At 44.4% G+C, this 15,773-nt stretch overlaps 4 protein-coding genes across 6 annotated transcripts; 2 read left to right on the top strand and 2 right to left on the bottom strand.

The window, feature by feature from the left end:
• Nucleotides 1-77: 77 nt before the first annotated feature.
• On the bottom strand, nt 78-11,169 carry BOLA1 (bolA family member 1). 3 transcript variants are annotated; one of them, XM_033415492.2, is made up of 4 exons: nt 11,024-11,169; nt 10,104-10,250; nt 939-1,148; nt 78-569 (listed from the first exon to the last, which is right to left on the bottom strand). In XM_033415492.2, the coding sequence occupies exons 3-4, from the start codon at nt 969-971 to the stop codon at nt 153-155; spliced, it is 450 nt and encodes a 149-aa protein (XP_033271383.1). In that variant the 5' UTR covers nt 972-1,148; nt 10,104-10,250; nt 11,024-11,169; the 3' UTR covers nt 78-152. The 3 variants fall into 3 exon arrangements, with proteins under 3 accessions (XP_033271383.1, XP_033271382.1, XP_004285175.1); XM_033415491.2 differs by having other exon boundaries at nt 10,104-10,247; nt 11,024-11,167; XM_004285127.4 differs by lacking the exon at nt 10,104-10,250 and having other exon boundaries at nt 11,024-11,162.
• Nucleotides 11,170-11,227: 58 nt separating this feature from the next.
• LOC101283201 (histone H2A type 2-B) lies at nt 11,228-11,637 on the top strand. Its single transcript, XM_004285126.4, has one exon. The coding sequence runs from the start codon at nt 11,231-11,233 to the stop codon at nt 11,621-11,623; it is 393 nt and encodes a 130-aa protein (XP_004285174.1). The 5' UTR covers nt 11,228-11,230; the 3' UTR covers nt 11,624-11,637.
• Nucleotides 11,638-11,763: 126 nt separating this feature from the next.
• On the bottom strand, nt 11,764-12,321 carry LOC101282952 (histone H2A type 2-C). Its single transcript, XM_004285125.4, has one exon. It carries the CDS (start codon nt 12,172-12,174, stop codon nt 11,785-11,787), a length of 390 nt encoding a protein of 129 aa, XP_004285173.1. The 5' UTR covers nt 12,175-12,321; the 3' UTR covers nt 11,764-11,784.
• A 124-nt stretch (nt 12,322-12,445) lies between these two features.
• LOC101282701 (histone H2B type 2-E) lies at nt 12,446-14,749 on the top strand. The gene has a single exon (XM_012538829.3). The coding sequence runs from the start codon at nt 12,501-12,503 to the stop codon at nt 12,879-12,881; it is 381 nt and encodes a 126-aa protein (XP_012394283.1). The 5' UTR covers nt 12,446-12,500; the 3' UTR covers nt 12,882-14,749.
• Nucleotides 14,750-15,773: the final 1,024 nt, after the last annotated feature.

Consider the following 15,773-nt stretch of genomic DNA (forward strand, 5'->3'; position numbering starts at 1 on the left):
ATTGCTGTCTCCGGAGAACCTGTATATGCCGGTTGAATGGGGCCCAGGTCCTCAACTCTTACAAATACCAGACTGTATTGAAGGGAAGAAGGTCCCAGTAGTTTATTCTCACCCAACCCGTTTCGATCCCGGTCCTCCCTCTCTCTCAGGGTTCAGGGAGTTCCTCGAGTTTTCTTGCTCCCGCCCAGGCAGGGGGGGCTCGTGTCCAGTTGAGGGTTCTCCCTCCACTGGGCGGGGGTCCGCGCTTGTATGGCCAGGGCGTGGACCGGCCCAGCCAGTTCTTCTGACAGCGCCGCGTGGACCAGCCGATGCCGTTGCAGGGGGCTCAGTCCCTCGAAACGAGAGCTCACCACGGCCACGCGGAAATGGGTTTCACTGCCTGGTGGGACCGCGTGGCCGCCGCTCTCATTACGCAGCTCCAGGACCTCGGGGTTCAGCGCCTGCTCCAACTTTGTGCGAATGGCGGCCTCGACGGGACCGATGGCCCCTGATCTGGCGCTGCCCCGGGACACACAGACGCGGCCAGCCATGGAGAACAGGCTTCCGACCAGCTGCCCACTCAGCATCAGCTACGGCAGAGACAAGGACGGGAGCAGTGAGGGTCAGGGCCTCGCTCTTGGTGAGAGACCAGTCTCTCAGCCACCCCAGCCCCCGCCCCCCGGCCAACGTCCACACTGGGAGCCCGCCTAGACGCGACAGTGAGACGCGAGGCACCGCCTCTTTCCTCTGTGTGACGTGGGGGAATCTGGCCTCCAGCCGCGAGCCGCTGAAGGGAGGCGGTGGATTAGAGAGAGCCCGCGCGCGAGGCACGTTCCTTACTAAGGGGATTCGCTAAGAATGAGCTGGAGGTTGCAAGAGTAGGGTATGTGCAACTCCGGGCTTTTGGTTGAGCCAATGTCCCTGTGTCCCCTCTGAACCCCAGGCTGGGCCCCTTCTACCTTGCACTCAGTCTTCGCTACCGCAGCTCCCATTCAGGGCCGGACTCCTGAAGTTCCTGGCGAAACGTAGACTTCGCGTCCTGAGGCACGCTGGGAAATGGAGTCCTCGCTACGCGATAGACCGGGCCGCCACCACGTGGTGTCCTGAGGGTTCTCGGGAACTGTAGTCTCTACTTCCCCCGACTCGTGAGGTCGTGGGAGGCTCTGAACCTGAGGAACTGTAAAGAAAACGGGAACTTCTGTGCAATTGATATTGAGATTATTCGATTCATTTTATTGACAATACATCTTGTAGATTATCTAGCCCAACACCTTTATTTTACATACAAGAAAATGGAAGTCCATTTCATTTATTGAATACATAATTATTGTGTGCCAGACCAGTCCTGGAGGCTGGGGAGGTAAGACAGGCCCTGTCCTCAGGCAGTTTACAGAACACTGGAGAAGATGGACCAGTGAGTGGACAGTTGCAATACTGTGTGCTAAGGGCTGTGATGGGACTAAGAGCAGGATGCTAAGGAGGCATGTCGTCCAGACTTGGGGGGAGAAGAGAAAACTTAAGGAAACAGTTTACAAGAGGCACAAAAATCCCTTTCTCAGCCCCTCCTAGTGTGGTAGCTGCACGCACAAAGGCCAGGAGGAGAGAGAACTTTGGGGGAGTGGTTCCTTTGGGTGTAGTTAGATATAGTTGGAGCCCACGGGGCAGAGATGATGGTGATGGGAAGCTGAGCGAATGTATAGGCCTGTGGGGAGAAGGCCTCGTTAGGCAGTTTTGTTTTTATCCTAGGAGCAGTAGGAAGCTAGGGAAGGTTTTCAGTGGGGATATAACAGGATGAGATTTTTCCAAGATGATATGTAACTCATCAATTCAACCAGTATTTTATTTTGTATTCTAATATTTTATCGATTTCTCCATATATGTATTTCCCCAACTTTTAATTTTGAAAAATTTCAAATCTGCAGAAAAGTTGAACAGCGCAAAACAGCATCCTCTACCTTTCACTGTTTTTTACATTTATATATATTATATACTTATACATATATACTTTTATGTTTAAGTACTTTATGTATACTTATATACTTTAAAAATGTATTTCTATACTTTTTTTGAAAATAAGTTGCAGACAGCATGACATTTCACCCTTAGGTACTCCAGTATGTATCTCCTAAGAAGAAGGATATTCTCTTAAATAACTACAATACCCTATCACACTCAAAAAATTTAACATAATGTCAATTGCAAGGTTAGTACAATGAGCACCCCATTTATTCTTCACCTATATTTACTGACAACATTTTACCAGATTTGCTTTTTATCTCCCTTTTTTTTTTTTTCCGGTACGCGGGCCTCTCACTGTTGTGGCCTCTCCCGTTGCAGAGCACAGGCCCCAGACGCACAGGCTCAGCGGCCATGGCTCATGGGCCCAGCCGCTCCGCGGCACGTGGGATCTTCCCGGACCGGGGCACGAACCCATGTCATGTGAGTCCCCGGCAGGTGGACTCTCAACCACTGCGCCACCAGGGAAGCCCTAATCTCTCTTTGAATGTGTGTATATAATAAAAATATTGTTATCATTTTTGCTGAACCATTTGAGAGTTGCGAAAATCTTTACATTTCACTGCTATATACTTAAACGTGTATCTCCTAAGACAAGGATATTTTCCTACATAAGCGTAATACTATTACCACGCCTAAGACGTTTAATATTTGTTCAATACTGTTATTAATATATAGTTGACATTCAAATTTCCCCAGGTGTCTCATTACTGCCTTTATAATTTTTTATTTTTCGAAAGCCAATCAAGGATCATGCATTGAATTTAGCCATCTTTAAATTTTTATTTTGCAAAGATCCCTGGCTGCAGTATGGAGAACTGTAGAGGAGGTAAGAGTGCAAGCAGGGAGACCAGTTGGGAGGTTAGTGTAGCAGTCTAGGTGAGGGATGATGATGACTTGGACCACGCTGGTGGTCATGCAGGTGAAGATGGAAATAAATTGTGGCTGTAAGATATACATTGGGAGGGTAAAACCCACAGGATGTGGTAATGGGCTAGTTACGGGAGGGAAAGCATGAAGGATAACTATCAGGTTTGTGCATCTGGATGGATGGCATTTGTTCCCTAAGATACAGAATATTGGAAGAAGCACAGGTTTGGAAGGGTGGGGAAGGGAAAGACTAGGTGCCCAATTCTGTTTTGGACTTGATCCTGAAGTGTCTTTATGATATCGAAGAACAGATGTCATGTTGGATGTATGGTTCTATGTGTGTGTATTTTATTTTTAACTTTTTCTTAAGTGCTTTCAGAGTTATAGAAATACAAAAATAGTACAAATAATTCTTGTATACCCCTCACCCTGATACCCAGATTATCCAAATATTGACATGTTATCATGTTTGGTTTGTTTCTTTTTATGTATCTAACTACACATATATAATTATTTTTCTGACTCATTTGAGAGTAAGTTTCAGACATAAGTCCATTTACCTCTAACTACCTGTGATGGTTAATTTTATGTGTCAACTTGACTGGGCCACAGGGTGCCCATATATTTGGTCAAACATTATTCTGGGTGTTTCTGTAAGGGTGTTTTTGATGAGATTAACATTAAAATTGGTAGACCGAGTAAAGCAGATTGCCCTCCCTATTGTGGCTGGGTCTCATCCAATCAGTTGAAGGCCTGAATAAAACAAAAAGGCTAACCCTCCTGGAAAAAGAGAGTTCTTTCCCGCCTGACTGCCTTTGAACTGGGACATTGGCTTCTTTCCTGCCTTCAGACTTGAACTGAAACACTGGCTCTTTCTGGGTCTCCAGCCTGTTAGTCTTTGACTGGAACTACAGCATTGCTTCTCTTGGATCTCAAGCCTTCAGACTTGGACTGGAATTACACCATCAGCTCTCCTGTGTTTCCAGCTTGCTGACTCACCCTGCAGATCTCGGGACTTGTCAGCATCCATTGTCATGTGAGCCAATTCCTTATAATAAATCTCTCTCTCTTTCTCTCTCTCTCTCTCTCTCTCTCTCTCTCTCGTTTGCTCTTGCCCTCTCCATATATATCCTATTGTTCTATTTCTCTGAAGAGCTCTGACTAATATATATTTGCTAATATGTATTTAGTAAAAAAAAAAAAAAAAAAAAAAAGACGTTTTCTCACATAACCACAATGTAATTGTCAAATTCAGTACTATAATGTACAGATCTTATGCAAAATTTGCCAGTTGTCCCATAATGTCCTTTATATAAAATGAAAAAAAAAAATTCTGGGCCAGTATCCAATCTAGGATCACATGCTGTATTCAGTTGTTATGTCTCTTTGGTCTCCATTAATCTGGAATAGTTCATTTGTCTTTTTGTCTTTCACGACTTTGACATTTTTGAGGAGTACAGACCGTTTATTTTGTTAAATATCCCTCAACTTGGGTTTGTCGAATGCTTCACTCTGATTCAGATTTAGGATATACATTTTTGGCAGGAAAACTGCAGAAGTGATATTGAATCCTTTCACTGAAGCATATAGGGGGCATATAATTCAATTTGTCTCATTGTTAATGATAATTCTGATTAATTGATTAAGGTGGTATCTCTCAGGTTTCTCAATTGTAAAATTTTCCTTTTTCCCTTTGTAGTTGTAGGAGATACTTTGAGTCGATGTACTATTCTGTTTTTCATTAAGCTTTTGTCTACTAGTTTTAGCATCTGAGAAGCGCATGTGAGGCAAGAGTCTCGCTGAAGACGAAATGAGATCGTGGGGGGGGGGAAGGCGGGGAAGTGGGTGAGGGGAGTGAAATGACCTGGGAAAAAGAATAAAGTGAGAAAAGAATCAGATTTTCTATTAGAAGATCACTGTGGCTAGTGTATGAGGAATATATTAAGGGAATGGGAAGAGCGGAAGCAGGGAGAAGAGGAGAAAAGCCTTTGGCAGTAGTCTGGTGCAAGATAATCTGAGTGAAAGCAGGAGACAGGCTAGAGAAAAGTAAATCAATTCGAGTGCTGTTAAAGAGATGGACTCTCTAAGAAGGACTTGTTTTAGGTGAGGGCCTTGTAATTTGCTAATCCAGTGACAGTGGTGGGGAATGGTGGGAGGCTGTGGTCAGAGAAGGCCTTGCTGTGGAGGGGACATTTAAACAGAGATTTGAATGACTAGAGGAAACCAATCATGTGGAAAGAGAGATCTGGCCAGAGGCAATGTATTCACTGCATGTGTTATGCCAGGCTCACTGTTGGCATACTTGGGTGTTCGGTAAAATGTACCGAATGGATAGTGAGCTAGTATGTGAATAGAGAGGGCCGACATTATTATTCCTGTTGCAAAAATAAATGAAAGCTTTGTAAGTTGCAAGCTCCCTAGGGCAAGTTTAGTGTCTTTGTTTCTAATAAAAACATAGTCATGACAATATGTACTACTTAGTGAAGCTTTGTCATGGACAGATTAAGAGTCTTAGAGGCTTTAAGCACTGAGACATTATGGTGGCCGCCTCGTGTAATTAAAGAAAACAAAACGAAAACTAATAAACACTAATGTGTAATGTGAGGAGTAAGATGCCCAACAAAGTATTCATCTTTTTCCTATGATGATTACTTCAGTATTTGTTCATTAAAAAATTAATTTGGGGGCTTCCTTGGTGGTGCAGTGGGTTGAGAGTCCGCCTGCCGATGCAGGGGACACGGGTTCGTGCCTCGGTCCAGGAAGATCCCACATGCTGCGGAGCGGCTGGGCCCATGAGCCATGGCCGCTGAGCCTGCGCGTCTGTCCGGAGCCTGTGCTCCGCAACGGGAGAGGCCACAACAGTGAGAGGCCCACGTACTGCAAAAAAAAAAAAAAAAAAAAAAAAAAATTGATTTGTCCCTACTGATGTATAATTTACACATAAGAAATGCACACTTTTTAAGCGCACAGCTTAATTTTACATGGGAATACACTATATCAAGATACAGAAAATTTCTAGCACCTCGGAAGGCTCCCAGGGAAGTCAATACCACCCTGCCACAGTTAATCATTATTCTAACCTCTAGCACCATAGATTAGTTTTGCCTGTTTTTGAACTTCTTATAAATAGAATCACATAGTATGAATACATTTGTGTTTGTCTTTTGCTCAACATTGTCTGTGAGATTCATCTGTGTGTGGGGCAGTGATTTGTTCATTTTCATTGTGTGGTATTGCAGTATATGAATATACTACATCCTTGTACGTGCTTTTCGTTGGATGTAAACATTGTTTTCTGTTTGGTGTATATCCAGGAGTGGTCATAGGATAAACTCAATGTTTATTTCTGAAATGGCAAATTTGTTCAAATTTTTGAGATCCCCTGCTTTGTTGGTGACAGGTACTATGCTAAATGTTTTACATTTATAAACTCTTTTAATTCTTGCAACAAGTCCATGAAGTAGCTACTGTTACTACTCTCGCTTTACCATTGAGGAAGCAGAGACCCTTAGAGGTTAGGTAAGTAATGTACCTATGGTCACAGATCTGGTAAACAAACCCAGAGAGTCAGGCTGCAGAATTTGAGCTCTTAACCATTAAGCTATTCTGCCTCCTAATCCAGCATTTGGGCATCTCAGGTTCCACCTCTGTACTAGGTTCTTTATATTTAATTCTCATTTATTCTAACAACTCTATTATGGTAGGGTATATGATTTTTATTTAATTGATGAGCTTCTGTTGTATTTTCTGTCACTCTGGCTACCACAGTCTACTGTTGATAGCTAGCTAGCATTTGGAGAGTGGTTTGTTGACTAAAGAGAAATATTTTAGAGAAGAAGATGCTAATTCTCTAAGAGTATAGTTTTATTTGTTTGTGCAAAAAACATTTAATTACCCTACTAAGAGCCAGGTAGAAGGAATAAAGGACTCCTGATTTAAAGGTGAAGAAGACATGGTCTGTCCCTTGAAGTGGTCACAGAAAGGAAGTGAGACCAAGGTCAAAACACAGGGCAGAGTGCTTAAATGCTATCAGCAGGATATGAACAAAGAGATGTAGGTACACTGAGGCTGTGTGTGTGACAGTAGGGAAGCTTCATGAAAGAGGAGGTGATATCTGGGTGGAAACTGGAAGGATGAGGAGGATTTTGCAGGTCCAGAGGAGGCTGAAAGCATTCTAGCCAAGGGCAACGTTATGTGCAATGGCAGGGAGCTGTGGAAAGGCCTTGCTCCTCTTATGAATGATGTGAAGCTCAGTACGGAGGGGGCTGGGGGTGGAGTTGAGGAAAGGTGGAAGAAAAGGGGAAGGGAGAGAAGTGTGGTTGGAATGATAGAATGGACCCAGAATGCCCTAAATGTTTGATTAACTAGATTGCCTGGTTAGGAACTCAGCTGCTTTTGGTTAAAAATCCCAGAGGTGTTAAAGGAGATAAGATCCAGCCTGTTTGTGATGGTGTATGACTTTTACAAATGGCCTGCTCTGTTATATATTTTAATAGCTCTGGTAAGAATGCTGGGAAGGGAGGTCTGGGGAGCAATAGATAGTAACTGAGCTTGATAAAATTTGTAGGATATTGGCCTATCTGGACTTATCTAATAAGGTTTTATAGCTAGATGGAATTTAAAGTATTAAGTCTAATTCCATTCTTCTCTCATGCTCTCTCACTCTCACTCTCTAACTCTCCTGCTCTCCAGCTCTCCCTCTCTCTGTAACAGAGGCAGGAAGCGAGGTTGGGTAAGTTAAGTGACTTCATGAAACCCATAATCTAGTTAGTGAAGTAGTGTGCTTGGAGGGATGATGAGCACAGTCTTTGAGTCAGGCAGACCTTGGTTCTAATCATGTCTTTGTAAGTGGCTGTGTGACCTTCAGCAAGTGCTTAAACGTCTCTGAGCCTTGGTTTCCTTATCTGTGAAACAATTACAGTCATCCTTCAGTATCCATGGGTTCTGAATCTGAGGATTCAATCAACCGTAGATGGAAAATATTCTAAAAAAAATCTGGAAAGTCCCCAAAAAGCAAAACTTGAATTTGCCCTGCCCTAGCAACTATTTACATAGTTTTACATTGTATTTACAACTATTTACATAACATTTACATTGTATTAGGTATTAAAAGTAATCTAGAGATACTTCATCTGGGAGGATGTGCTTAGATTATACACAAATACTACACCATTTTATATAAGGGACTTGAACATCCTTGGATTTTAGTATCCACTGGGGGTCCTGGTACCGAGGTACAACTGTATATCTACTTCATAGGTAGCCCCTAACATAGGGCTTATCTCTTAATAAGGGTTTAATATAATCTCTTTTCCCTTTACCCTTCCTAACAGCACAGGGTCACTGTGATAGAAGTAAAAAAGAAATCAGGAGGTCAGCTGGCCCCTCGAGCAGGGCCTCAAAGGGTACCAGAGTTGTCATGGGGTCCCTACTACTGTATTTTGTTCTGTGCTCTGTAGGGCTGAAAAATTGACACTATTAGAACTTCCAGAGCTGATTGGCTTCTTGGGGAGAGAGTTACACTAACAAAATACACAAGCAATTGATGAATAGGTCAGAATTCAAATTAATTAACTTCTAGTGATAGATATATCTTCCCATACTGGTTCTCCCCTTTTCAGTCTCATATTTTTATCCTAAAGTAGAATACTTGGAAAGTTGTTAATTGAGAGCAGAACCTGAGCTAAGAGGGTTGGATAGTCTTCAGAAACATTTCACCCAGACTATGAGAACAAGCTGATGCTTTCACCAGGGAACCTTCTATAACAGCCTAAACCTTTGTGTCTAGCAGACACATACTCTTAAGTGTTAGAGAAGCACAACACATTCCTACTGTAATTGCCCCATTTAGATGGTATGTGGCCCATATCTTTCTATTAACACGTGCATCTTCTGAAATACTATAATCAGTTTGGCTAGAATTATCTTCAGTTGCATCCTACTATTGAGGAAACACTCCCATTACTTTTGACTGTACTTGGGTGTTTCACAAATCTATACCAGCATCTTACCAGGGGTAAGCTCTACAGATAGCTGATGTTAACTAATTTTAACTTACAGAGTTCACCAGATGTCCTCCATTTTCTAGAGGCATCTCATTACAGACCTCTTTGTACTAGTCTCAATTATCTGTATACCCACTGCCTGATAGGTAGCATGTACTCAATAAATGTCAGTGGAACAAAGGTGAGGATAAAAGAGGAACACTAGAAAAGAGCTCAGGGAAAAAAATTTAAGTCTATTCTTTTCTCTATAGCATTCTACCTCCTGTCTTTGATAGGGACATAGTGAAGGGACAAAGTAGGTAATTAAATAGTTAATCCCACTGGGGATTGTAAGTAAAGAAAAAGGTATGGGAGACCACTCTAAGTTAATGATCACTCAATCAGGCAGGCCTGCGTAGCAACAAAACTATGCAACAGAAGCATGAGACATGCCCCAAAACAATAAAACAATGGTGGCATGAGACCCACATCCTGCCCAGTGAGCTCAGTAAGCTGATTCCAAGGGCATGCTTCTCTCCACACACTAAAAACAAAAAAAATATAAGGAAAGGGTGACATTATACTGAAACCTGAGATCATTTACCATTTTTAGAAAATGAGCGCCTTTTGGCTCATTTCCATTGCACCATGACAGTCCCGACTTGACCAAGTAGGGACAAGAGCCTCCCTCCCCCTCTCCCCGCCACGTGGAGGAGGAGCTAATGCTGGAAGTTTGACGTCTACTCAAGAATGAGGAAGAAGGTGGTCTTTTCCCCCTCCCCACTTTTCCTTTGATTATAAAACTAGCCCACTAAGTTCTAGGAGCACGGCACCCTCTCACCCAGCCACTTGGGAAGTCTCAAGTCTCACAAGTGTCCTATTCTAATAAGTCACTTATCTGTCACTTTGCCTCTCGCTGAATTCTTTCTGCGCTGAGACATAAAGAACTGAAGCTCCTCGGAGCCCCCAGACGCATTTCAGCGGTTTCAGCTTTATGGGATATTCAGGAAAGGGTGAAAATGGGGTGGGGATGTAGAACTCCCAGGGATGGGAAGCTGAGGAGAAAGAAATGGAACTTTCAGGACAAATTTCTATGGACGGTAGGTGGAGGATTACACAAACGAGTCTCTAGGGGCTGTTGCTGAAGTCTAAGAGAGGCAAACAAGAGGATCATGGAGGAAAAGGCTGAAGTTAAATAAGTAACACTGGATATGCTGTTGAGATGCAGGGAACAGTGGATTCTGGCTTAGGTACCTGGAATATTGTTGGTGCCATTCAGGTAAAGAGAGCAAAGGGCGGGGGGGGGAGGTGTTTGGATGAGTTTGCTTTTGGATAGGTCGAGTTATTGGGACAAACAGGTTGAAGTATCCAGTCAGCAGTCACGTATATGGGTCTGAGCTTCTGAAACAAATTTAGGTGTTAGTTGAAAGCATGGAGTTGGGTAAGACTCTTCGGGGAGAGCGAAGAATGGAGGAGTGTGGGGGAGGGGCGAGTAGGGAGGCAGAGCCCAGCTGGACACCGGGATTTAAAGACGGGCAGAGGAATTTGGTGTTGCCAGAGTTGAGGGGTGGGGGTGGGGAGAAATAAAATTAAATAAATAAATAGGTAAAAAAAAAGGGCAAAGGAACAGAAGCAGGATGAGGAAAGACGAAGGGCGACATTTTGAAAGCCAAGGGAAAGCCGCCTTCAGGTTCAAGGCGGTTTTGGACGCCGCCGGGAGGTAAAGAGGAGGATGACTAATTCTATGCTAGCCTCGGTCAAACTGGAGTCCGAGGAGCAGTGGCGGGTGGCATGGGGCTAAGCCACACTGCAGGCAACGAGTAAATTGAAAGGGGGAGGCCTTAGTAGTACTATATTCTTTAAGAAGTTTAGCTTTGACGAGCCACAAAGGGAGGGACTTGGAGGGTAATTTAGGGCTCAAGGGGGTAATCAGCTTCAGAATTCGGTACCCTTGAGTGGGAGTAACTCTACATCTGCCAGAGGCTCTCTGCAGTCCTTTTGGGTCCTTCTTGGGATTTCCCTTGGTGAAAAAAAACCTACCACTCTTAAGTTGGAAAAAAACTGCCACTCAATAAAAAACAAAACAGCGTGTTGTTTGAAAACCTTCGCTTTAAAAATCCTGGCATGCAAATAAGGGGCTTTAATGTGGTTCACAGCGATTGGTAGGTACTTACCAAGGCCGTCATTTCCTCGTAGTACAAGATGCAAACGAAGAGTCTGCTTTTCGCTTTCCTATTGGCTGTTCGATCGGACTCAGCTTTTAGCCAATCAAACCACTTCGCTTCACCCCTCCCGGTAGCTCTTATAAATTACATCAAATTGGTTATCCTTGCCACATTCTTCTCTTTGAAAAAGAAGCTGTAACTGCATTTTTAGCCGTAATGTCAGGACGCGGAAAGCAGGGAGGCAAAGCTCGGGCCAAGGCCAAGTCGCGCTCGTCCCGCGCAGGCCTTCAGTTCCCCGTGGGGCGAGTGCACCGCCTGCTGCGCAAAGGCAACTACGCCGAGCGAGTGGGGGCTGGCGCGCCGGTGTACCTGGCGGCTGTGCTGGAGTACCTGACAGCGGAAATCCTGGAGCTGGCCGGCAACGCGGCCCGAGACAATAAGAAGACGCGCATCATCCCTCGCCATTTGCAACTAGCCGTGAGAAATGATGAAGAGCTCAACAAGTTACTCGGGGGTGTCACAATTGCCCAGGGCGGCGTCTTGCCCAATATCCAGGCAGTCTTGTTGCCCAAGAAAACGGAGAGTCACAAGCCTGGCAAGAATAAGTAATTAGGAGGCTTGACACCAACCCCACTCACCCCAAAGGCTCTTTTAAGAGCCACTAAAGTGTCAAATGAAGGGCTGATCACGAAACAGCGCATTAGCTCTTTTTTTGAAAACTTGGGTGGCTCTAAAAAGAGCCTTTGGTCTTTGGTTCACTTTGTCTGGATTTATTTGCTTTTGGCTTTGTGGCTTTCAGTTTTCTTTGGTAATAGAACGGCCTGGATGTTGGGCAAAACACCACCCTGGGCGATGGTGACTTTGCCCAATAGCTTGTTCAGTTCCTCGTCGTTGCGGATGGCCAGCTGCAGGTGACGAGGGATGATGCGCGTCTTCTTGTTGTCTCGGGCCGCGTTGCCCGCCAGCTCCAGGATTTCGGCGGTCAGGTACTCGAGGACTGCCGCCATGTAGACAGGCGCGCCGGCCCCCACCCGCTCGGCGTAGTTGCCTTTGCGTAGCAGACGGTGCACTCGCCCCACCGGGAACTGCAGACCTGCGCGGGACGAGCGCGACTTGGCCTTGGCGCGGGCCTTGCCTCCTTGCTTTCCGCGGCCAGACATAACTGAAAATAATGCTACAAGGCCTAGAGCTCAGATTCTCGCAACAAACAGGATTCAAAGATCAGCAACTGGAAAGCTTTTATAAGCTTTCCTAGGGGTGGGGTCAGGAACGAAATTTTCATTGGTCCTAAATTGGCTCCAGAAATGGCCAATAAGGTCAAGAGTCGGTGTTGTTACGTAGCTATTACTGATAACGCAAGGTCTCTACATGGCCCAATGGAAACGTAAGACTTTTGGAGCCTTGATTTGCATACGGTGGTTATAAAAGGATCAGGCCCGCCCATTCTCATGCCACTTTTCCTTGCTAACGGGTGTTGTATTCTACAATGCCTGAACCGGCAAAATCCGCTCCCGCGCCCAAGAAGGGCTCGAAGAAAGCTGTCACCAAAGCTCAGAAAAAGGACGGCAAAAAGCGCAAGCGCAGTCGCAAGGAGAGCTATTCCATCTACGTGTACAAAGTGCTGAAACAGGTGCACCCGGATACCGGCATCTCGTCCAAGGCCATGGGCATCATGAACTCGTTCGTCAACGACATCTTTGAGCGCATCGCGGGCGAAGCGTCGCGCCTGGCGCATTACAACAAGCGCTCGACCATCACCTCCCGGGAGATCCAGACAGCCGTGCGCCTGCTGCTGCCCGGCGAGCTGGCCAAGCACGCCGTGTCCGAGGGCACCAAGGCGGTCACCAAGTACACCAGCTCCAAGTGAGTCCCTGCCGGGACGCGGCGCTCGCAAAAGTCGCCGGGCCGCTTGACTTTCCAAAGGCTCTTTTCAGAGCCACCCACCTTATCACCAGAGAAGAGCTTTGTTCACTTGTTTTCCCTCAGTCTCTTCTCACAAAGTAAGTTGCAGTAGTTGGATGAAAGTAATGGCAAATGGCACACGTAGCTTTTTAGGCCCTTATGACTTGAGGTTCTTGGCGCGTGACTGGTATTGCTTTTGAATCTAGGCCGAGTCTTAACCCCTCACTGTGCTGCTTCGTTTTCTTATGAGTCAGTCAGTTCTAAATTAGGATTCTGAGACTGCTCCTTCCCACCCTCTGCTTGTAGACTGTTGTGTCCTGGTGGCTCTGTTAGGTACGTTTCATCGGTGTTCTAAAACGAAGTGAGTGATTTCGGCCATCCTCATTTAAGAAAGGACCCCAGGATGTAAGTAAGCCCGAGTCCTGCGAACACTGCATCACAGCCCTGAAGAATTCTCCCGAGAGTTTGGCGGCTGCTTGGGTGCCCAGTCACCAGTTACGCCCTGCGACGTGACCTCCTGTGGATACCAGTAGTTCGGGGTATTTAGGACGGAACCCGCGCTGCCTGGTCTCAGCCTTTCCCTGATTGGACGACATGAATATTCAAAATCTCGCGCCGCTCCAGAATTCATAGATTCTGGTTTCCACCGCTCACTTTGGTGCTTTGAAATCCCTGTTATTTTTTGGTTGGTGGATCATTTTTGCATTTAATTCTCTTATCTTGGAATGTTTCGGCCTCAAGTAACTGTAAGGCACTAGTCATTTTAGTCTGGGCTCAAACGTCACCTCTCAGAAACCTTCCCAAGTCATCCACTCAGGAGTTTGCGCCTCTTCTTCCTGCCTGTCCTGGGCCCTCACTCTATTTTATCTTCCTCCTAGCAGCGGTCTGAAATTGTTTTGTTCGTTTATATTCTTGTTTACGGTCTTTCTCCTCAAGCCCTTAACAGAAACTTTGCTGGTCTGGTTTTCCTCTATATCGTCAGTGCCAACCAGTACTGGGCACACAGTGGACACTTCAGTACTTATTGAGTTAATATTTGTTTAATTAATTTTTCTGTCCCACTCCTTTTTTAATCGCTTCCGTGGATGGATGGGTGCGGTTCATTTTCATTAGATGTATGTGAAGACGTGATGAAAATGGAAATGTTTTTGGAGCTCCTCCCCCAAGTCTGTCCGTGGTCACCTCAGGGCAACAGCTGGGAGGAGGACTTTAAGATTTTTTTCTTTTTTTCTTTTTTTTTGCTTTAAGGGGGAGGTGGCAGTTTTGTCCCTCCTTTATACTTCTCAGTTTGGCCTAATCTCTTGGATTTTCATTAAATTCAAAACATTGGTCACTGGAAATCCTTTTCCTTTCTCTATTTATGACATCCTTCCATCCCGATCCTTTGTTCCTCACGGAGATGAGCTTTTAATTTATGTTCACCATCTCATTTGCTTTTCAGGAGACCCTATACAATAGACAAGATTAATATCCCTTTAAAAACGAGATTGAGAGAAGCGAAGTGATTGGTCCACTGGTCATGCAGCTAACCTTGTCCACCTTTGTATCCTCAGATGCGAGGACAATTGTATTTTAGTTTTACTTCATGTAATTACAGAATGTTGAATCTTTCTGTCCAAGCCTTGATTTTTCTGATAAAGACACTGATGGTCTGATGAGTTATTCAACTCTGCTTTTGGATAAGGGATCCTGGAGTTAACTGCAGGGGTTTCATGAATCCAAATGGGCTCCAGACATTATCAGAGACTGAATAAATCTTATGTTTCTTACATGTGTGTTTTCAGATGTGTGTAGATGCTATTGTTATTAATAAAGTTACCAGTTAATTTAAAAGCTTGGCTGGATTATTGTATCTGCAATTTAGTTTTTAACTAAATGAAATGAACAGATACAACCACTACTGGGTCTGTGGAAAAGCTGAGTGCCTCTGACTTGGAAGATGAATATTTATAAACCATCAGCCAAACTTACTTCTACTCCAGAAGTGCACGGGGGCTGAAATAGCCTGTTATGAGGACACTGTTAATGCTCAGTAATTGGAAAATACATGACCACAAAACCAAACAAAAATCACCACAAACAAGAAGCACTATAAACAAGGTAGAAGAAATAAAGTCCTTAAGAAAGTTTATAACACCTGCAGAGTACTCACTGTATGCCAGATGACGTTCTAGGTCCTTTACACATAATGACTCATTTAATCCTCACAAGAACCTTATGAAATAGTTACCATTATTATGTCCCATTTTACAGATGAGGAAACTGAGGCACAGAAAGGCGGCTTCTCGGAAACTCTCCAGAGAATAAACTCTTGGTTCAATGTTTAACGGACCTGAGAAAGTAAGATCCCTCTCCGAAAACCTGGATTTTGGGGGAAATATTTATGCTTTAAAATTAAAATATAAAGAAATACCGCCTGCTTTTTTTTTTAGCATGCACCTTGGATATAAGTCTATGGTGGTGGCTGAAAGTCTTGGGTGGGGTGCTCTCATTCCCCATTCCAGAAACCATAGTTCAGCTCAGTTTTATTTGTCCCCATAGTTGTAGGGCTCACCAGCTGAAATACTTTTACTAACGTGAGAGAGCTTTGGTTACTGACCGTGGGCTCCTCCACTGTTTACTGGGAAGTTACAGAGTGAGAAAGGGGAAGGAGGTGTTAGAGTTTGGTATTTTAACTCTGGAGGGGAGGTGATTAATGATGGTGAGGTTTATCCTCCTAAAGAACCTCTTTGATCTTTCTCCTTCTCAAACATCTGTATACATTTGCTTAAGTTGGAGTTAATAACAATACTTGTTATAATAATAATTGCTTCTACTTCTTGAGCACATAAATATTTACCTTGTCCTCTGCTAAGTG

Source organism: Orcinus orca, chromosome 1 (assembly GCF_937001465.1).
Source record: "Orcinus orca chromosome 1, mOrcOrc1.1, whole genome shotgun sequence".
NCBI lineage: Eukaryota > Metazoa > Chordata > Mammalia > Artiodactyla > Delphinidae > Orcinus > Orcinus orca.